Source organism: Heliangelus exortis, chromosome 2 (genome assembly GCF_036169615.1).
Source record: "Heliangelus exortis chromosome 2, bHelExo1.hap1, whole genome shotgun sequence".
Classification (NCBI taxonomy): Eukaryota; Metazoa; Chordata; class Aves; order Apodiformes; family Trochilidae; genus Heliangelus; species Heliangelus exortis.
Genome location: NC_092423.1, coordinates 112,570,517 through 112,586,766, shown reverse-complemented (window position 1 = coordinate 112,586,766; position 16,250 = coordinate 112,570,517). Strand labels below are relative to the sequence as shown.

The 16,250-nt window shown below is 41.1% G+C and overlaps 1 protein-coding gene across 4 annotated transcripts in view; it reads left to right on the top strand.

The window, feature by feature from the left end:
- The window catches only part of PLAG1 (PLAG1 zinc finger), a 52,524-nt gene extending 41,774 nt beyond the window's left edge, over window positions 1-10,750 (top strand). For 3 of the 4 annotated variants that reach the window (XM_071737580.1, XM_071737578.1, XM_071737579.1), the window contains exons 3-4: window positions 3,557-3,915; window positions 4,515-10,750. In XM_071737580.1, coding sequence (XP_071593681.1) covers window positions 3,674-3,915; window positions 4,515-5,778 — 1,506 coding nt within the window. In that variant the 5' untranslated portion in view covers window positions 3,557-3,673 and the 3' untranslated portion in view covers window positions 5,779-10,750. The remainder of the gene's footprint in view (window positions 1-3,556; window positions 3,916-4,514) is intronic. The other variant, XM_071737582.1, reaches the window with a different exon arrangement.
- The last annotated feature ends 5,500 nt before the right edge of the window (window positions 10,751-16,250 follow it).

Genomic DNA, 16,250 nt, shown 5'->3' with positions numbered 1-16,250 from the left:
ATCTCCATTGCTCAGTCTATATATCCACAACAACAACAAAAAAGTGGTTATTTGCTATTAAGAGATCAATACTGAAATTCTTAATTGCCTTATCTGTTGAGAAATGGCACTGAGATAATAGTGCATCCACGTTCTTTAATAAAACACTGTCATTGTCAGAAGTTGGATCCACACTATATTTGTTCTAATTACACATTTTCATCAACACTTTAACACGGTCCAGAGTCAACTTAGTTTTGATGGTAGAGGAACAAAACCTGAGTTCTTCATCTGTGTGAATGTTTTGTTTTCCCTCTGGTACAGCAGCTGGGTTACCTGCAGTTTTGGAGAGGATAGCAATAATGTTATATTGGCCTGAATACAGGATGGTCTCCAGCCTGAAGTGTTTTCTTTGCATTGAGAAAAGGAGTGAGAAGTTGTTAATTTTAACAGTTAAGCCTCATAGGCTGTTCCATAACAAACACTGCTTTTGGCCTTGCATCAGACCTTGCGTATCACCCTTCTGCATGGCATAATAATATCCTGCATCTCCCCAGCTTGGTGCATGTTCATTTCTTCCCTGCTTGCTCCCAGTGTTACCAGCTCATCGCTAGCCTTCTGTCCTTAGATATTCCCAACTCCTATGCAGCACTCCCTGCATATCACGGGCCCCACAGCTCCCATCCTAGTTCTGTTCCTTGTCCCTACCCATGGCAGCTCACCCTCCCTCCCTCCCTGTATCTTGCCAGCTGTGCCTGCTTCCTTGTCTCCAGCTGGGCACAGAAGCCTCTTGCTGCTGAGCTCTGGACCCAGCATGGTCAAACTGACCACACTCCCCTGCAGCAGACTGTGTCTTTGTCACCAGTGCTGCCTGCCCTGTCTCAGGCTAGGTGTGGATTTGACAAGGAGGCAAAAGGAGTCATAGCCTTTTCTAGGGTGCCCTAGGCATACCATGAGAGCCACTGGTGTTGCACTGTCTGCTGTGTGTGTCAGGTCTCATGTAGGTGTCTGTGTGTTACAAATATGTCCTGTGTAAGTAGAGATGGGGTTGAATTTTTTTTCTCCCTGTGCACCCATTCCTCCCCTCTCGCCCCCAAAGTTCATTTGTGAGGAGAGATAGGTAAAAACAAGATTTCATTCTATATTCAGGCCAATATATATAGAAGACCAATATGTTTTCCATTTACAGGAAAGCAAAAATAATTTTACTATCAGATTCTGATAAAAGCATATATTGAAAAAATCTTCCAACTCACAAGTTGATCACAACATTGATGTGAATCGCACCTTCCTTTTGATTACATTGGTGGCTTCATTGAAGTCTTTGGGACTGGTCTTCCTCTACTTTTATTGCAGAAAGTTATTGCTCCCATGTCTCCAAACCACTGTTTCGTTTTTTCACTTATGAACTTGATAGCTGACTGTGGGATAGAAAAGAAATTTGAGTTGGCACTTTGAAGACCTTGGGTGTTCCATGAGTGGATGTTCCCACTCATGGAACTGATGTCTCCAGGCTTCATCCCGTGAGTGCAAATGAGTCCAACACAAATCTAACATCATCAGAGTCCTTAAAGCTTTCTTGTCACTTAAGCCTTTTCTGTTAGTGGGTACCTTTAAAGAGGTTAGTGGTTCCATATAAAATTCAGGCAAGTAAAGGTTGTCTTACAAAACTTCTTGCCTAGAGCCGGCAGTGTAGTTTAATGTGCCATTCGGGGACTTTGGGGTTGAAAGGCAGCAGATTTTCCTCTTGGTGTTCCAGCACTTCTGTCTTCTGAAGACAAGGGAAAGGTTATGGGAGGAGGTAGAAAGAGGCATAGACAAAGACATATTCCATGTACATGTTTCAAATAAACATCGTAGTCTGAAGGTTTCATAAAACACAAACATTAGAGGTGCAGCCCCCTCTGCCCCTCTCTACCTCTCCAAGCCCTCCTGTCCTACCATGCTTGGAGAAAAATACAGGCTCTCCTTCCTCCTTGCTTTCCTCCAGGGCCACACTGGGCCTCTGCAAGGACCATTTCAGCCCCGTTGCACCTGGGTGCTGCCCTGAGCTGAGCTCCATCTCTGGCTGGCTCTCCATCTCTGCTGAGCCTCAGTAGTGGAGAGAGGACAGCTGGGAGCAGGCTCCTGCTGCCAGCAGGGAAGAGTCCATTATATCTTTTGGGGAGGTGTTGGAAGGTTGGAGCAGCTGTGTCCTGGTGCTCCCTGCTCTCCTCCCAGCTGCCTGGCTCCACCTGTCCCAGCAGCTGTTGGCTTCCCCTGCCCTGCTGCTGGGGGCTGAGGGGGCAGCAGCCACGGAGCCCCCAGCCTCTGTGCCCAGCCCTGCTGCCTCTCAGGCAGCTGCCCCAGCAGTGGCTGGAGCAGATGGCAGCTGTGAGCTGCAGCACCGGTGCCAAGGAGAGGGACTGCTGCTTTTGTGGGAGAATGGCCAATTTTGGTGCTTCCCGGCCCTGCCAAGCGCTTGGGTTTGGGTGCCATTCTCCTGCCATTCTCCTTGCTCCCACTGCTGCAGCACCTCACGCTCAACCCTTCCTGCAACAGGGAGCGCTGGATTTTGGTATCTATAGTAGCAACTGTGCTTTGATGATGAGAAAAAAGCTGTCAGCTACCTCCAAAGAAGGAGGGCTGTTGAGTGCCCTGTAATGGCAGGCACCCAGTTGCTACCATACGTTACCAGACAATGAATTTAAAGCTGTTGGCCTGCAAGTCAGACACAAGCATCACACACCTCCTTTAGCTGAAAGCCTCTGGTTTAGTTGACAGTTTGCAGTGCCCCAGCAGGACTAAGAGCCTCCATCCTCAGCTAGCCTAAATGTGGATAGTAACAGCCCCTACACCTTGCAGGAAAGTGTGAGGAAGGGTGAGGCATCCCAGTGCTGGGTTTATAAAACCCCAGTTACCTAATCTATCCCTAATCCCTGGGATTTCCATTGTTTATACGTCAAGTCTCTGTTAGCAGAGAGTAAGTTTACAAAAGAATTTCACCTGGTGTTAGCAATCATAGGCAATGGGTACGTTTTGCTAGAGCAGATGCATAGATGTGCAGTATTCACATGAGGAGGTTATGTGTGAGAACAGGAGCTCAGCTCTGCCCCCCCCAACAGCCCCTTCCCTCAGCCTGTCCGCATGGGTACTGCAGCTCCTCACTCAAGTTTTCAGACACTTCAGGATTTTCTAAGAACTGTGTGTGTGCATGCGTGTGTGTGTGTGTCTGTGTCTGTGCAAACACCACAGGCACAGCTCTAATTCCTTTGAAATCCGAAGCTGCCAAAAGCAGTCTGGGTAGGTAGGCTCTTTGCCTGATGCTTCCCATAATCTGACACAAACTTTGCTGTTCTCCATCAGTGCCTGAGGGGAAGGTTGTGAGGTGTGATTTCAGGGCATATGTGGATCTGTTCATCCTGAGCAATGCATTTTAAGAGTTGCAGCAAATCATGTAAAGAAACCTGCAGGTATTACATTAGACCAGCTGAACCTAATTTTATTTTTAAATTTTATTCAGAAGCATCACATAGCAAGTAAACTTCAAAATCTAAGTTTAGTTACAAACTAGTTGTTTCTTATTTTTTTTTTCCAGTCCCCTTTTGCTTTCTTTTACGACCACATGAAACTTGAGAAGCCATCTAAAGCTAAATCATTTAGTGGAGTTGGGCAATTCCCAAGTGTCCAACAAGAAGGCCTGGTTTAGGCTGCGATGGCCACTGTCATTCCTGGTGATTTGTCAGAAGTAAGAGATACCCAGAAAGTCCCTTCAGGGAAACGTAAGCGTGGTGAAACCAAACCAAGAAAAAACTTTCCTTGCCAACTGTGTGACAAGGCCTTTAACAGTGTTGAGAAATTAAAGGTTCACTCATACTCTCACACAGGAGAGAGGCCCTACAAGTGCACACAACAAGACTGCACCAAGGCCTTTGTTTCTAAGTACAAATTACTAAGGTATTAAACTCTATTTATCTTTCAGATTATATTCTCTATTTTATGTTGGCCGTGTTAAGCCGTGTAAAAGTATATATTTGTGTACGCCTTCAGCTGATTGCAGAGAGGATGTGTTAATTAAAGTAGCCATTGGATTGTTTCTAGAATTCTAAATTACCTAAGTTTGCAAGCTAATGTCTTTGATTTTCTTAACTTGTTTTCTGCTTTTGTTTTCTGTTTGTTTGTTGTTTTGTTTTTTTTTCCTTTTCTTTTCTTTTAATGAGCATAGAATTTATTTGTATAAGGAATTGTCACAAGAAAAAAAAGAGTATGGACTGAAAATCTTTTGGCTATGGACTTTTACATGAGTACTTTCATACTTGCCCATATACCCCTGTTACAGTAGCTAAAACCCACCAAAACTAAAGTGTCGATTTAAGAGAAATGGCTCGTGTTTTGCTATATTTAAATTTGTTGAACTGTCTTTGTAGTGTCATGCTTTCAGTTAAAAGGTTCTGTTGCAAAGCAGCCCTTAGTGTAGTATTTAGCTGCCATTAAAAAATGAGCACGTGTGTTTTTTGATCAAAATAATTACTTACAGAATATATCTGTGTTTAAAGGCATATGGCTACTCATTCTCCTGAGAAAACCCACAAGTGTAATTATTGTGAGAAAATGTTTCACCGAAAAGATCACCTAAAGAATCACCTACATACACACAATCCCAACAAAGAGGCCTTTAAGTGTGAAGAATGTGGAAAGAACTACAATACCAAGCTTGGGTTCAAACGTCACCTGGCTTTGCATGCTGCAACAAGTGGTGACCTCACCTGTAAGGTATGTTTGCAGACTTTTGAAAGCACAGGAGTGCTGCTGGAGCACCTAAAAACTCACGCAGGCAAGTCATCGGGTGGAGTGAAGGAGAAAAAACACCAGTGTGAACACTGTGATCGTCGGTTCTACACCCGAAAGGATGTCCGTAGACACATGGTAGTGCACACTGGAAGAAAGGACTTCCTCTGTCAGTACTGTGCACAGAGATTTGGGCGGAAGGATCACCTCACGCGCCACATGAAGAAAAGTCACAACCAAGAACTTTTGAAGGTCAAAACAGAGCCAATGGACCTTCTAGATCCCTTTACCTGCAATGTTTCTGTGCCTATTAAGGATGAGCTGCTTCCAGTGATGTCTTTACCTTCCAGTGAACTGACATCAAAGCCATTTACAAACACTTTGCAATTAAATCTCTACAACACTCAGATTCAGTCCATGCAGAGTTCTGCATCTGCACACCAAATGGTTGCCACATCGTTACCATTGGGAATGCCTTGTCCAATAGATATGGAGTCTGTGCACCCTTCTCACCAGCTATCGTTGAAATATCCGCTCGGTACTACCTCATATGCAATTTCTATGCCTGAAAAAGAACAGCCATTGAAAGGGGAAATTGAAAGTTACTTAATGGAGTTGCAAAGTGGTATGCCTTCTTCATCCCAGGATTCTCAAGCATCTTCATCAAAACTAGGGCTGGATCCACAAGTAGGGCCACTAGATGATGGCTCTGGGGAAGTTTCCCTTTCCAAGGGCTCCGTTCCTATTAGCGAACCTCTAAACACCCCGTCATTGGACTTCTCTCAGCTGTTCAACTTCATACCTGTAAATGGCCCTCCCTATAACCCTTCTGTTTCAGTGGGAAACCTCGGGATGAGTTATACGCAAGAGGAGGCACATTCTTCTATGACTCAACTTCCACCACAAACCCAGGATCCACAAGATCCTAGCAATAGTATAGGTCTTGGGTCTCTGCACTCGCTGTCAGCAGCTTTCACAAGCAGTCTAAGCACAACCACCACCCTACCACGATTTCATCAAGCTTTCCAATAGGATGTACAAAGCTGGCTTGTTACTGTCTATTTGTAGAAATGCCTTAGGTGACCATTTTTAACTTAGTGCCTACTATAAGACATTATCAGTTCTCTGCTTTTGTACAGTACCAATCTCATGAAGCCAGTAAGAAATTTAAATTAACTTTTTTAAAGTGTTTTGAAAGTGTTTATTCTCAGCTGTGTTTACTTTGGTTTGTTTTTTTGGTTTTTTTAAAAAAACAGTCTCGTATTGTTTTCATTTTCACTGCCAATTGACACGTTCGAAATGTCCAGTAGAAAGTAGTCCCAAGCAAACTCTCAACACTTACCCCTTCTTTAAAATTTTTTCAACTATACCAGCTATTCCATTTTACTGATGTCAGTGGTAGAACTACCACCTTTTAATGTATTTTATTTTTTACAGAGAATCCAGTCAAAATATGTATCACAAAGATTCCTGAAGATTTGGGGAAAAAAATTCTAGTCCATTTCCAAACGAATCCTCTTCCCAAATGATGTCACATCTGATCTTTTCTATAATGACAAATCTAAATTTTTTTTAAAAATACAGAATTCAGATTTTTCTGAAAACTTGTGTGTGTATATGTAGAAGCCTTATATACACATGTACATATATATAGCATTTTGACTTGTATTGAAGTCATTATAAAAAGGTGTTAATTTTGCCATTTTATGGCTTAAATTTTTGTGGCCTGTTACAGATTATGGAATTAAATCAATTAGTTTTATTCTCTAAAATCATGGCTGAACAGAATTATAATGGAGAATCTCTGGTTGCCTAAATGACAAATGTTTCAAGTTGAATTTGGAACTGTGTTGTTGTGCTTTCATGACTCTGGTAGAGGGAAACAGGCGAAATTAATGGCTAATCTTGAAATATAAGTGTTGTAATGTAGAAATGCAGAATATTTTGTCGCAGTTTTTGTTTTAATTCTTAACTTGCTGTTTTTTCTCTTTGATAGTGTAGAAGGAGTACTCCATAGGAATCTTCCAATAGACTTGTAGGCAACAGTCTTCTCCCGGCTGCCACCGCCAAAGGGTGGATCAAGTCCAGCCAGAAAGTGTGTATTTTCAGTTCAAAACTAGTGTGCAGTCAGAGAATGAATGTAAATTTGCAAATACCAGTTTCTTTTTTTTTTTTTTTTTTTTTTTTTCCAATTTTTTATCTTTATTTTTATTGGAATGATCTTTTCAGTTGTGTTAATGGTGTGTCATGTCCTCCTAAGCAACAAGTTAGATGTTAATCACACTTTCTACACCTGGGTACTTGGTTAGGGACTTTCTGCCCATTGCCAAGGTTTAAAGACAGGACTCTTAGGAGTGAAGTAAAAGCATATTGCTTACACCACTTTTACCTAATGCAATATATTCTATTCCCCAACCCCTAATAACCTAAAGAGGAAAAAAAAAAGAAAAAAAAACAAAAAACACCAACCCTGTGATGCATGAAAGCAAACTAGATTTGCTGTCATTCAACAGTACCATTGTTTTCCTTGTCATTTTTGTATGAGGAATTAAAAAATAGAAATCAAGCACATTGGTAGCTCTAAAACAATAATTAGGACTCATGCAAGGTTTTAAGTGGTTAAACTAAATATACTTCACAGAAACAGAAGTTGCTCCCATTTAAGGAGCTCGTGCTCCAGATGTTTTATCAGTAGCTCCTACTTTTTTTTTTTTTTTTTAATTCTAGGAGCAATATGCAGGTGTAGTTTTACTATTTTATACATATGTGTATTTAAATTTTATTACGGAAAGATAACATTTTTATAAATGTGTTTGTTTTCCAAAGGCATTAAAATAAGGATGTTTTAATAAGGAAAATACCTTTTGAAATTCTGCAAGCTACTCCTATATTTTGGGTTTAGGAGCACATTATCTCAAAGTGGGCTTTTAGCTCTGCTTCATGACTGCTTCCTCTGGTTTCTGTGAAACAGATTGCTCGCTTACTTACATCTTTAGTTGAATGATTTGTTCAATATTGCTTTTTTTCTCTTCACCTTTCTAAAGGAAAGAAAAACACAGATGAACAGAGCACAAGTTGAATGCAACCGAATGTAACTCTAGTTTAAATCAGCAACAGTAACACACCTGGGAAGAACTTGGGTTTATTATCAATCCTTTAAATCAATCTGAGATGAAGATAAATGGACTTAATTCCTCCAGTGGGTTATGTCCTGCATGGAGCTGAGCACCTGCAACTTCCCCTGCAGCAGAGGAAAGTTGCAAGCCTTTGGCATCCTGTGGCCAGCCAGGCAGCACTGCCTGTCCTGGGCAGCCTCTGGCACAGGGATTTCCAATCTATGGCAACTGTTTATCAAGTTGCCAATTAGACTTCATTACAAATAAAATAAAAAACCCAACAGACACTTTGCCAACACCTGTTTCTGAGCGTGTAGCCAGAATCCTTACTACTTCGTTTGTGCCTTAGCTTCCTGAAAAGGGATTGACATTTCACTTTGGAGTTAGACATACATTTCACTTGAGAAATAGGGACCTCAGACAAGGTATTGAACCTCATTCAGTCAGGGTTTCAGCGGGTGGCTGCGCGGAGGCCATTTGCCACTGAACTAGGATGTGCAGTAAGGTGGAAGCAGAGTGATGCTGTAAGCAATACAACCACCACCTGAGTGCTTTTGAATATCACTTAGGCAGAGTCACTGTTGGCCACTACCAAACTCTCAGTTTTCAAACCCTGTTTTTTCAGTTTCTGATCAGTTCTCGGTGGGAGGGGGGAGGGCTGGCTGAACGTGCGCCAGTCTTTGTGCAACTTCTAAACTTCTAGTAAGGTTTGTTTGGTTTTTTTTGTTTTTTTTTTTTTTTTTTTTAAATATATATATTTTTGTGTACTTGTTGCTTGTGCTTTATTTAGTAGTAAATTGTGGAATAGAGTGATTTATTGTTAATTTGGCAGTAGCGGTTTTTAAAAACCATATACTGACTGAAACATGAGCCAGAGCTGATTGCTTTATTAAGCTAATAATGAATGTTAAGAGTACATATTTTCAGGATCATTTGCCTAGTGAGCTAAACTTGTATTATAGGCCAATATTTTTTAAAATAAAGCTTGGTCAACCTCTATGTTACACATATTACAAGATATAGCACTTTCAAAAAGAAAACCTAAACCTTTTAAGAAAATTTCTTACAGGTTATGCTTTTATTATAAAACCTTTTATTATAATTTGTTTCAAGTGCCATTAGATTACATATATGTAGGCCTTTGGTATAATGCTTTGTGTACAAAATGATAGACATTGTAATTTTAAACAGGTACATTTTTACAGTGTTTTCTTATCAATTTGCTATATTGCACAGAACCAGTGTGTCTTTCTTAAGGGTTTTACAATGGTTTTTACTAGGTTTACATGTTTCAAACTACACTGTCTTCTACTGCCATTTTGAATAACAGTCAAAAAACTTTAGGAGTTTGTCTTCACCAATTGCAAACTGTGTCCTCTGGAGTTCCAGATGGTAAACTATGGCAAAAATGTTTAACATGCAGTATTTGATACAGATTCCTTTTTTTATCATATCCTTTCATTGCTATGCTGCTGTCTGAAGTTAACTTAGGGCCTGATCCTGCATCTGTAGTGGTTGAGTGGAGCAGGGTTGCATCCTTCATTATGTCTGTCTCATACACTGGTTTAGCAGCTCATCCTGTATTCCTTTCTGTCTATAGATAAGCCTCTGAAATAAATACTTACCTAGTATGTAGTAAGCTGTATAGGCCTAGCTGCCCATCCTGCATCCACCCAGTGTACAGCTAAAACCACAGCTCCTTAGCATCACAGTCAACCTCCAAATAATGCCACAGGAGTTCAAACTGTGTTTGGATAGTCCCAAAGCTTTTGTGCAAAAAGGGTGTCTTACTTATGTTGGAAGGCAGTGTCTTTTGATAACAGTTATCTAGCCCTGGAAGTGACACAGAACTATTGCTAATCATATGTAAACACTTTTCAGTATAAGCTTCAGTGGTACAGTTGAACCAGAGTGAATGTTTTTCTCCTCAGAAACACTCCTGCAATATTGTTATATTGGATCATGCTGCTAATGTAACTTGGGATACAACTCCTCTCATGGTGCTACAAACCTCCCTGTCTCATTCAGATGTATTTTTACCCATAGAAAAAAGGACTATACTAGACCTATAGTTGTATGATATATTTTTATACTGTGACTTAATTTGTCATTAATGAACTTTGTGCAACACCACAATGTATTCATATGCACTTGCAAAAGTAAAATTTTGGACATGCAAATTTAAACGCTGACAAGCCCAGCTGTTGTTCACAAAAATAGGTGACTGCTAGTTAAAATTAAATGGGGGCTTTTTATATGGTGTGGAGTGAAGAACATACTATATATTGCTAAAAGCCTTTGAGTTTAGACAAAAACTGGGAAAAGTATATTGGGGAACGCTGACACACCCAAACCTGACTTGGATTGCTGAAATTATATTTTTAGCTAGAGGAAAAATTGTTTGGACTTGTAAGCTAAAATGTTTTAATGATAAAAGTTTTGAGTCAAAAATAGAGAAAAAAAGAACACAGAAAACCCTGCATTCCAGACTGAATTTGTATATGTTTCTTGCATTTAAAATTTGCTATCCTGTGATATGGGAAATTGAGTTGCTTATCATGTATATGTACTTTAAAATGTATTCACAAACTACTGTTGTATTTGTATAAAATATAGACAAAAAGATTGCATATATATTTTTGTGTATAAGCTCTGTAAAATAGCAATCACATTATGAAGCTGCAGCAGAACTTCATTTTAAACATTCACATCCAAAGAAACAGACTATTTATTGTCCACATACCCTGATTATAAAATATACCTTGCTGCTATTAAACAATAGTGCTGCAGCTTCTTGTGGCCTACAGTGTTATGTTTGCTGTACAAAAATATGTGAACTCCACAAAATATATCAATAAAATTACAGAATGGTTTTAGTTAATGAATAACTTATGCCTGGCATTTCAATAGATAATCTTGATCCGCATGCTTGGGATTGCAAAACGTAATTACAGAATACATCCAGTTTTGCTGGGTGTAGTTATTCTGAGTTTGCAAAGGTACAGACTGTTTGTCTTAATTTATGACTGGAAAAATGTCAGTTTTTCAGAAAATCTTAAAGCATAATACCTGCATTTCATGATTTCACCAAAGAACAAATTGGATGATGATGCTGTGTCTGTGATGGGACAGATTTGAAGTGAAGGAAGCCATTGAGTTTGCCATCAGATTGCACTTTGGAACACTGTGAGTGACTGGAAGGTGAGTTTGGGGTTTCTGTAGTGGGGCCACTCATCTGGGAAATGTTGGTGAGTGATTCTGTGTCATTTCAAATTAATGCAAATCATTTACATCAATTTGTGTAGTTTGCAGAATAAACAGGAAGGGCGTGGCATGTGCTAAACACCCTGTGTAGGTTGTCTCTCTGAAGTATTTCCAGGGGAAACTTTGTTGCCTTGATTCCACAGATCTCCTGTCTGCAGGTGACACTGACAAAGAAGCCCAAAAGCACTGTATGTGGGGAAGAGATGAGAGGATGCCCCTTCTTCTCATGGGGCATCCTCCCTGTGGCTGCGGAAAGTTACCCCTCTGCTTCTTCCACACAGTTGTTGCCTGGTGTAGGCTGTTTGCCAGGGAAGCAAATAGTAGCATTTCCCATTTCATAGCTTTGTGGAACATATATTATTAACATCCTCAGCATTATCTGTGATTCCTACTTTTGAGTTCCTCTCTTTTCCAAGTCTTGACTTTCTAGATTTCTTGCTGTGACCTAGTCTGAGAGAACTGTTTGTTACAGAGAGTAGCTGCCTTTCACCTTTTCCAGAGACACTTTTCCATTCTTGCAATTTCTTAGCCTTTCCTATACCTGACTTGTCACTTTAGTGTCCCAAGTTTCCAACTTGCTTGAGAGGGTTGATGTTGGCACACTGAGAATCAAAAGCTCTACAGATGCTCTGCAATATGAAGTATTCTGCAAAAACACGTATTCCCCCCAGCCTTCTGAGAGAAAACCACCATCATAGCTGATCCCACCCACTCTTACTCAGTTAACACATCCTCCTTCCAAACAGAGACCCTCTAGAAACTCCATCAGCCTCTGTAGTAAGTGGGATGTAATTGCATGGATGATACATTACATCCAGAGATCTCTTGGTGCTGTCCCTCTGTAACTTGTTAAATTCAGAGCCACAGACTCTTCCCTTCTCTCTCTGCTGTAAACACCCCTTTCCAAAATCTGCATAAGTACAGAAGAAATGTTTTTTTGGTATCCTCTGTACCTGGTCTTGCCTCCAGGAGTGGAAGAGAAAGACCTCTGCTTTTCCCCTTCACTCCTGTTTTACCTTCCCCTGTAAAGCATGTCCTAGGGTAAAGAACAGGGTTTTTTTGACCTTTTTCTGTTTGGAGAGAAATCCAAAACAGTGATGCAGAGCTGCTGCTGAACTACCCAGAACTGAGTAGCTACATGCTGTTGGCTTCCCCACTTTGCAAATCAAAACACCATAATCAGAGGGAAGTTTAAGTTTTCCAAAGTGGCGGTTGCTGTAGTTGTCACAGCAAGGGCTGGCAATCACAAACAGGCAGCAAGGGGCATAGCAAGATGAGCTCTATCACTAAATTCAGTCTGTCCTTAAAAGTTTGAGAAGGGTATTGGAGGATTAACTGTTGCTTATCCTTATGAGCTGGGGCCTTCAGCAAAAAAACAGCAACACTATTTCTGTGCTTTGAACAACAGTGGAGATACTGGTGTTGAAAATGACAGACCCCAGGAGTAGCATGCAGTTCCAAATTATGTACTGTATCCCAGGTAATTCAATATTATCTTTCTCTACTAATAAAGATTTAAGATCTTACTCTGTACTTTAAAAATATACGTGTTTGTTATAATGTCCTGTGTGTCCTCAAGAAGCGATCATTTTCAGAGACGTATATTTTAAAATGTGATTAACAGTTGTGTTTTTCAGCGTCATCTTCATCCCACAACCTTGTCTCCTTTGGGGACATTTGTGCCATAAGATTTCCAGCTCTAAAGCTAGCTTGCCTCAGAGGGGACTGAAAAGACAGGAGCTGTCAGCTGAGAGCCCTGAGAACAGGACTATAATAACGCACGCTGTGGCTGGACTGGAAATCACTTTAATTGATCCTGGATAGTTTGCCTGTGACACAGATTTTCACTGGTGCAGCTGCAGTGTAAGAAGAAGAAGAAGAATGGTTCAGTGTCATTTTCATATCAGTCAGATCTCTGCTTGATGTGTGTGGAACCTGAATAGTCAGTTTCTGGAAATCAGTATGTGGCTGAAACTTGCATATGTACGTGTGTGTTTCTGTGTGCATGTGTGTGTGTACATGTGGATGTGTATATGTACCTGCATGGATGCATGGGAGGGCAGCAATCAAACCTGGGAAAGATGAGAAATTAATTTGATTGTGTTTTGGTTTAGTTTAAAAACTTTAAAGCATGTGTATTTTACAAGTCCAAAATGAATCACAGTTTGTAAAGGTGTCTCCTACACCACAAATTGTGTGGTTTCCCAGGCAAGTTGGAAGAGTTTCTTCAAAATAATTAATATATGAGAGGCAGCAATTTATCTAAGTGGCACACAGACTCCCGTGAGGAAGGTGTTTGTCGCCTGTTCTTGTGTAGCATTAGATACAATTTCAGCAGGAAGGTTCTGTGCTTCTGAAATTAAACTCAACTCTGGTTTACTGCTTTTGTGTTGTTACACACATGGTCATGGGTACATCCTTAGGTTCCCTCACAAATACTTACATTGAAAATGAACATAAAATACAGACTCTGCATGGTTCAGGGGTATGCCATATATTAGTAATATCTGTGCTCTGACATAATAACATATATCAAACATTAAGAACAAGTAAACACAGACTGAACTCCCAATCTCACTGAAGTCTGTCCTCGCCTAAAAATTGCCTCCTTTTGTCAGTGCTTGGCTGTAAAGTATTGGCAGTAAAGTATTACAGGATTGCCCCATGTGCTTTGTTTAGTTTTGTGTTCTTCAGTAGGATTTTTACAAGAATCTTCTGCTTTTTCACTGATCCAAACCTTGTAACAACATACGTGGACTGTACGATCCATCTCAATCAAGCAGGTAACATCTTAATCAACCCTGTAACTTAGGACAACCTCTGATAATTTGCTATGTAATTCAGAGTACCCAGACCATCATTTCAGAGCCATCAAATTTAGCTTCTCCTCTTCCCCTGTGCAGCTCTCTGAAGATGTGATGTTTGCAGGGAGGCACCACGTTTGCTATGGCAGCGTCACACTGTTGGGTATGACCTGTTAGAGGGGTTGTGGGAGCTACTGGGAGAGACTGACCCCTTTATACCTCAGTTCTAGGCCTCAGCATTGAATCTATGTTTCAGGGAAAGCAGCTGTGTCCAAGCAGTAGAACAGCACTGATGTTGCCCCCTGTGCCCTTTGCTGTAGGTGATGCATTTTTCTCATTAAGCATTGAAGCTGGTTCCTAGCCCTGAAGCCACAAGTCTCAAATTCCACCATTACCTCTGTCATGTCTTGGTGACCCAGCAGAGTCAACTTTGCTCCCTGGACAAGTCTGCAAAACCAGTCTTGGACAATTTGGCTGAAAAACCTGCATAAGGTGCCTGCCATATGATCACAGAGAAGCTGCCAGGTATCCATCTTTGCACGGCCAGGAAGTATTGCTATGGGTCAGAGCCTGTATTTCACATTTTATTTTCTTTATTTCTAAGTTTAGATGATCTCAGTTTGCCTCAAGTTGCTCTCTTGCCATTTTGATGTTAATCTCCAGCAGCAGGTTGCATTCTGGTCAGTGGTGGTCACTGGGGCGCCAGTAAAGTATCTGTGAAACCTCACCTGCCCTGCCAGTGCTTCCAGTTAAAACCTCCGTGTGTTCAGGTAAGGAGAGCCTTTGCTCTTGAACACATGGAGTAACCTTACTGGGAAGGAAAAAAGCATCAAGCAGCTGTTTGGCAATGTGTGTTGGAAACGTGACCTTATAATTTATAAACTAGGGCTTAACCTTTTAAAATGTTTATTATCATTATGTCTCTCAGCACTAAAATAGCACCACGATTCCTGCAGATGTATTTGTTTCTTGCATTTGAATTTACCTTTGACTGCTGTAATGCAAACTTGCTTGTATTTCCTATTCCAAGGTGTCACTTGTCTCACCAAAACAACCAAACTCTGAAACATGAACTCGATTCTTTTCTTGCCTGTGCTTGTAGTAAAAAACCCTGATTATTCGAGTGGCCTGTCTTCAGAGCCACCCTGTGTATGGACTGGCCTTGAATAATGGTGTCGCTTACACCTGTGCCACTGATTGTATCACAGCTGCTTTCAGGCTATGCTGAATATCATTTGAGGTCTATGAGGTGTGACTGGAAGCAGCATTTGGGCTGTGAAACACTAGATGTGTAAGGAAGAATGTAGGTTCATCATCAACTCCTAAATGGAGATCACAGGGACTGACAGTAAAGGGAGGAAAAAGGAAGCGTTGATTTGAGGCGAGAAGAAAACCTCTCAGAAATGACTAAGGCACAGGCTAAGGAACTGTGCTGTTTTGAGAGCAGGACTGTAATTTAAGTACTTCAGAGATAAATTTGACTCCTCTACCAAGATTATAAAGTAATTTAGTAGAAACACAATGCTGCCTCTATATTGTAAAGCAGTTCCTAGAAGCCACTGGCCAGCTAAGCCTTCAAGCGTTCGTTGCATGGTACACCCATAAATGCACATGGAAATAAAGTAACAATTGTGGAGAAGAATATAGCTGTACCCCCCTCACCTCTCCGAAATCAGTGTTAATCCCCAATTCTGCCCTTAGACAAACTCTTCTAGGCAAAACTTTGGCATTAAGAACCATAACAGTGATGCTTCTGGATCAGAATGAAACTGGTGTCTGGTATGTGTCCTGTCCTTGTCAGTCCTTTAAGGCCCTTGGTATTGGGGCTGACTCTGTCCAGCAACCCAACAAACAGTAGCAGTAACCAACAGAAATGGCAAACAAAGAGTTTCTATATCCCTGATATACAAGTGAAATAGAAACGGGTGAAGGGAGCAAGACGGATGCTGTATTCCCTCTCAGCTGGAAGCACAGATTAGGTTGGGCAGCTGTTGGAGAATTGGATGCACGGATGTGTTTTACTTGCAGAAATGTGACGCAAGCTCAGAACAGAACCACTGATGCTGCAGGTTATTGTAGCTGTGACATATTGCAGCCCTCAGGACACAGACCATGTGTTTCCCTCTTGTCACTTGTAAACATTCCTGTTGCTAATGACTTCTGGTTCATACAGCTTCCTTTTCCCCCATGGAAATAGCAGTGAAATGGGAACAAGCTTGGTTGGAGACTGCCTGGTGGTTGCCTGGTGTGATGCTGTGGGTTCCCCTGGAGAAGGGCAGCTGGCAGGGAAGGGGCAGCTTGTTCCCAGCAACTCTGCTCC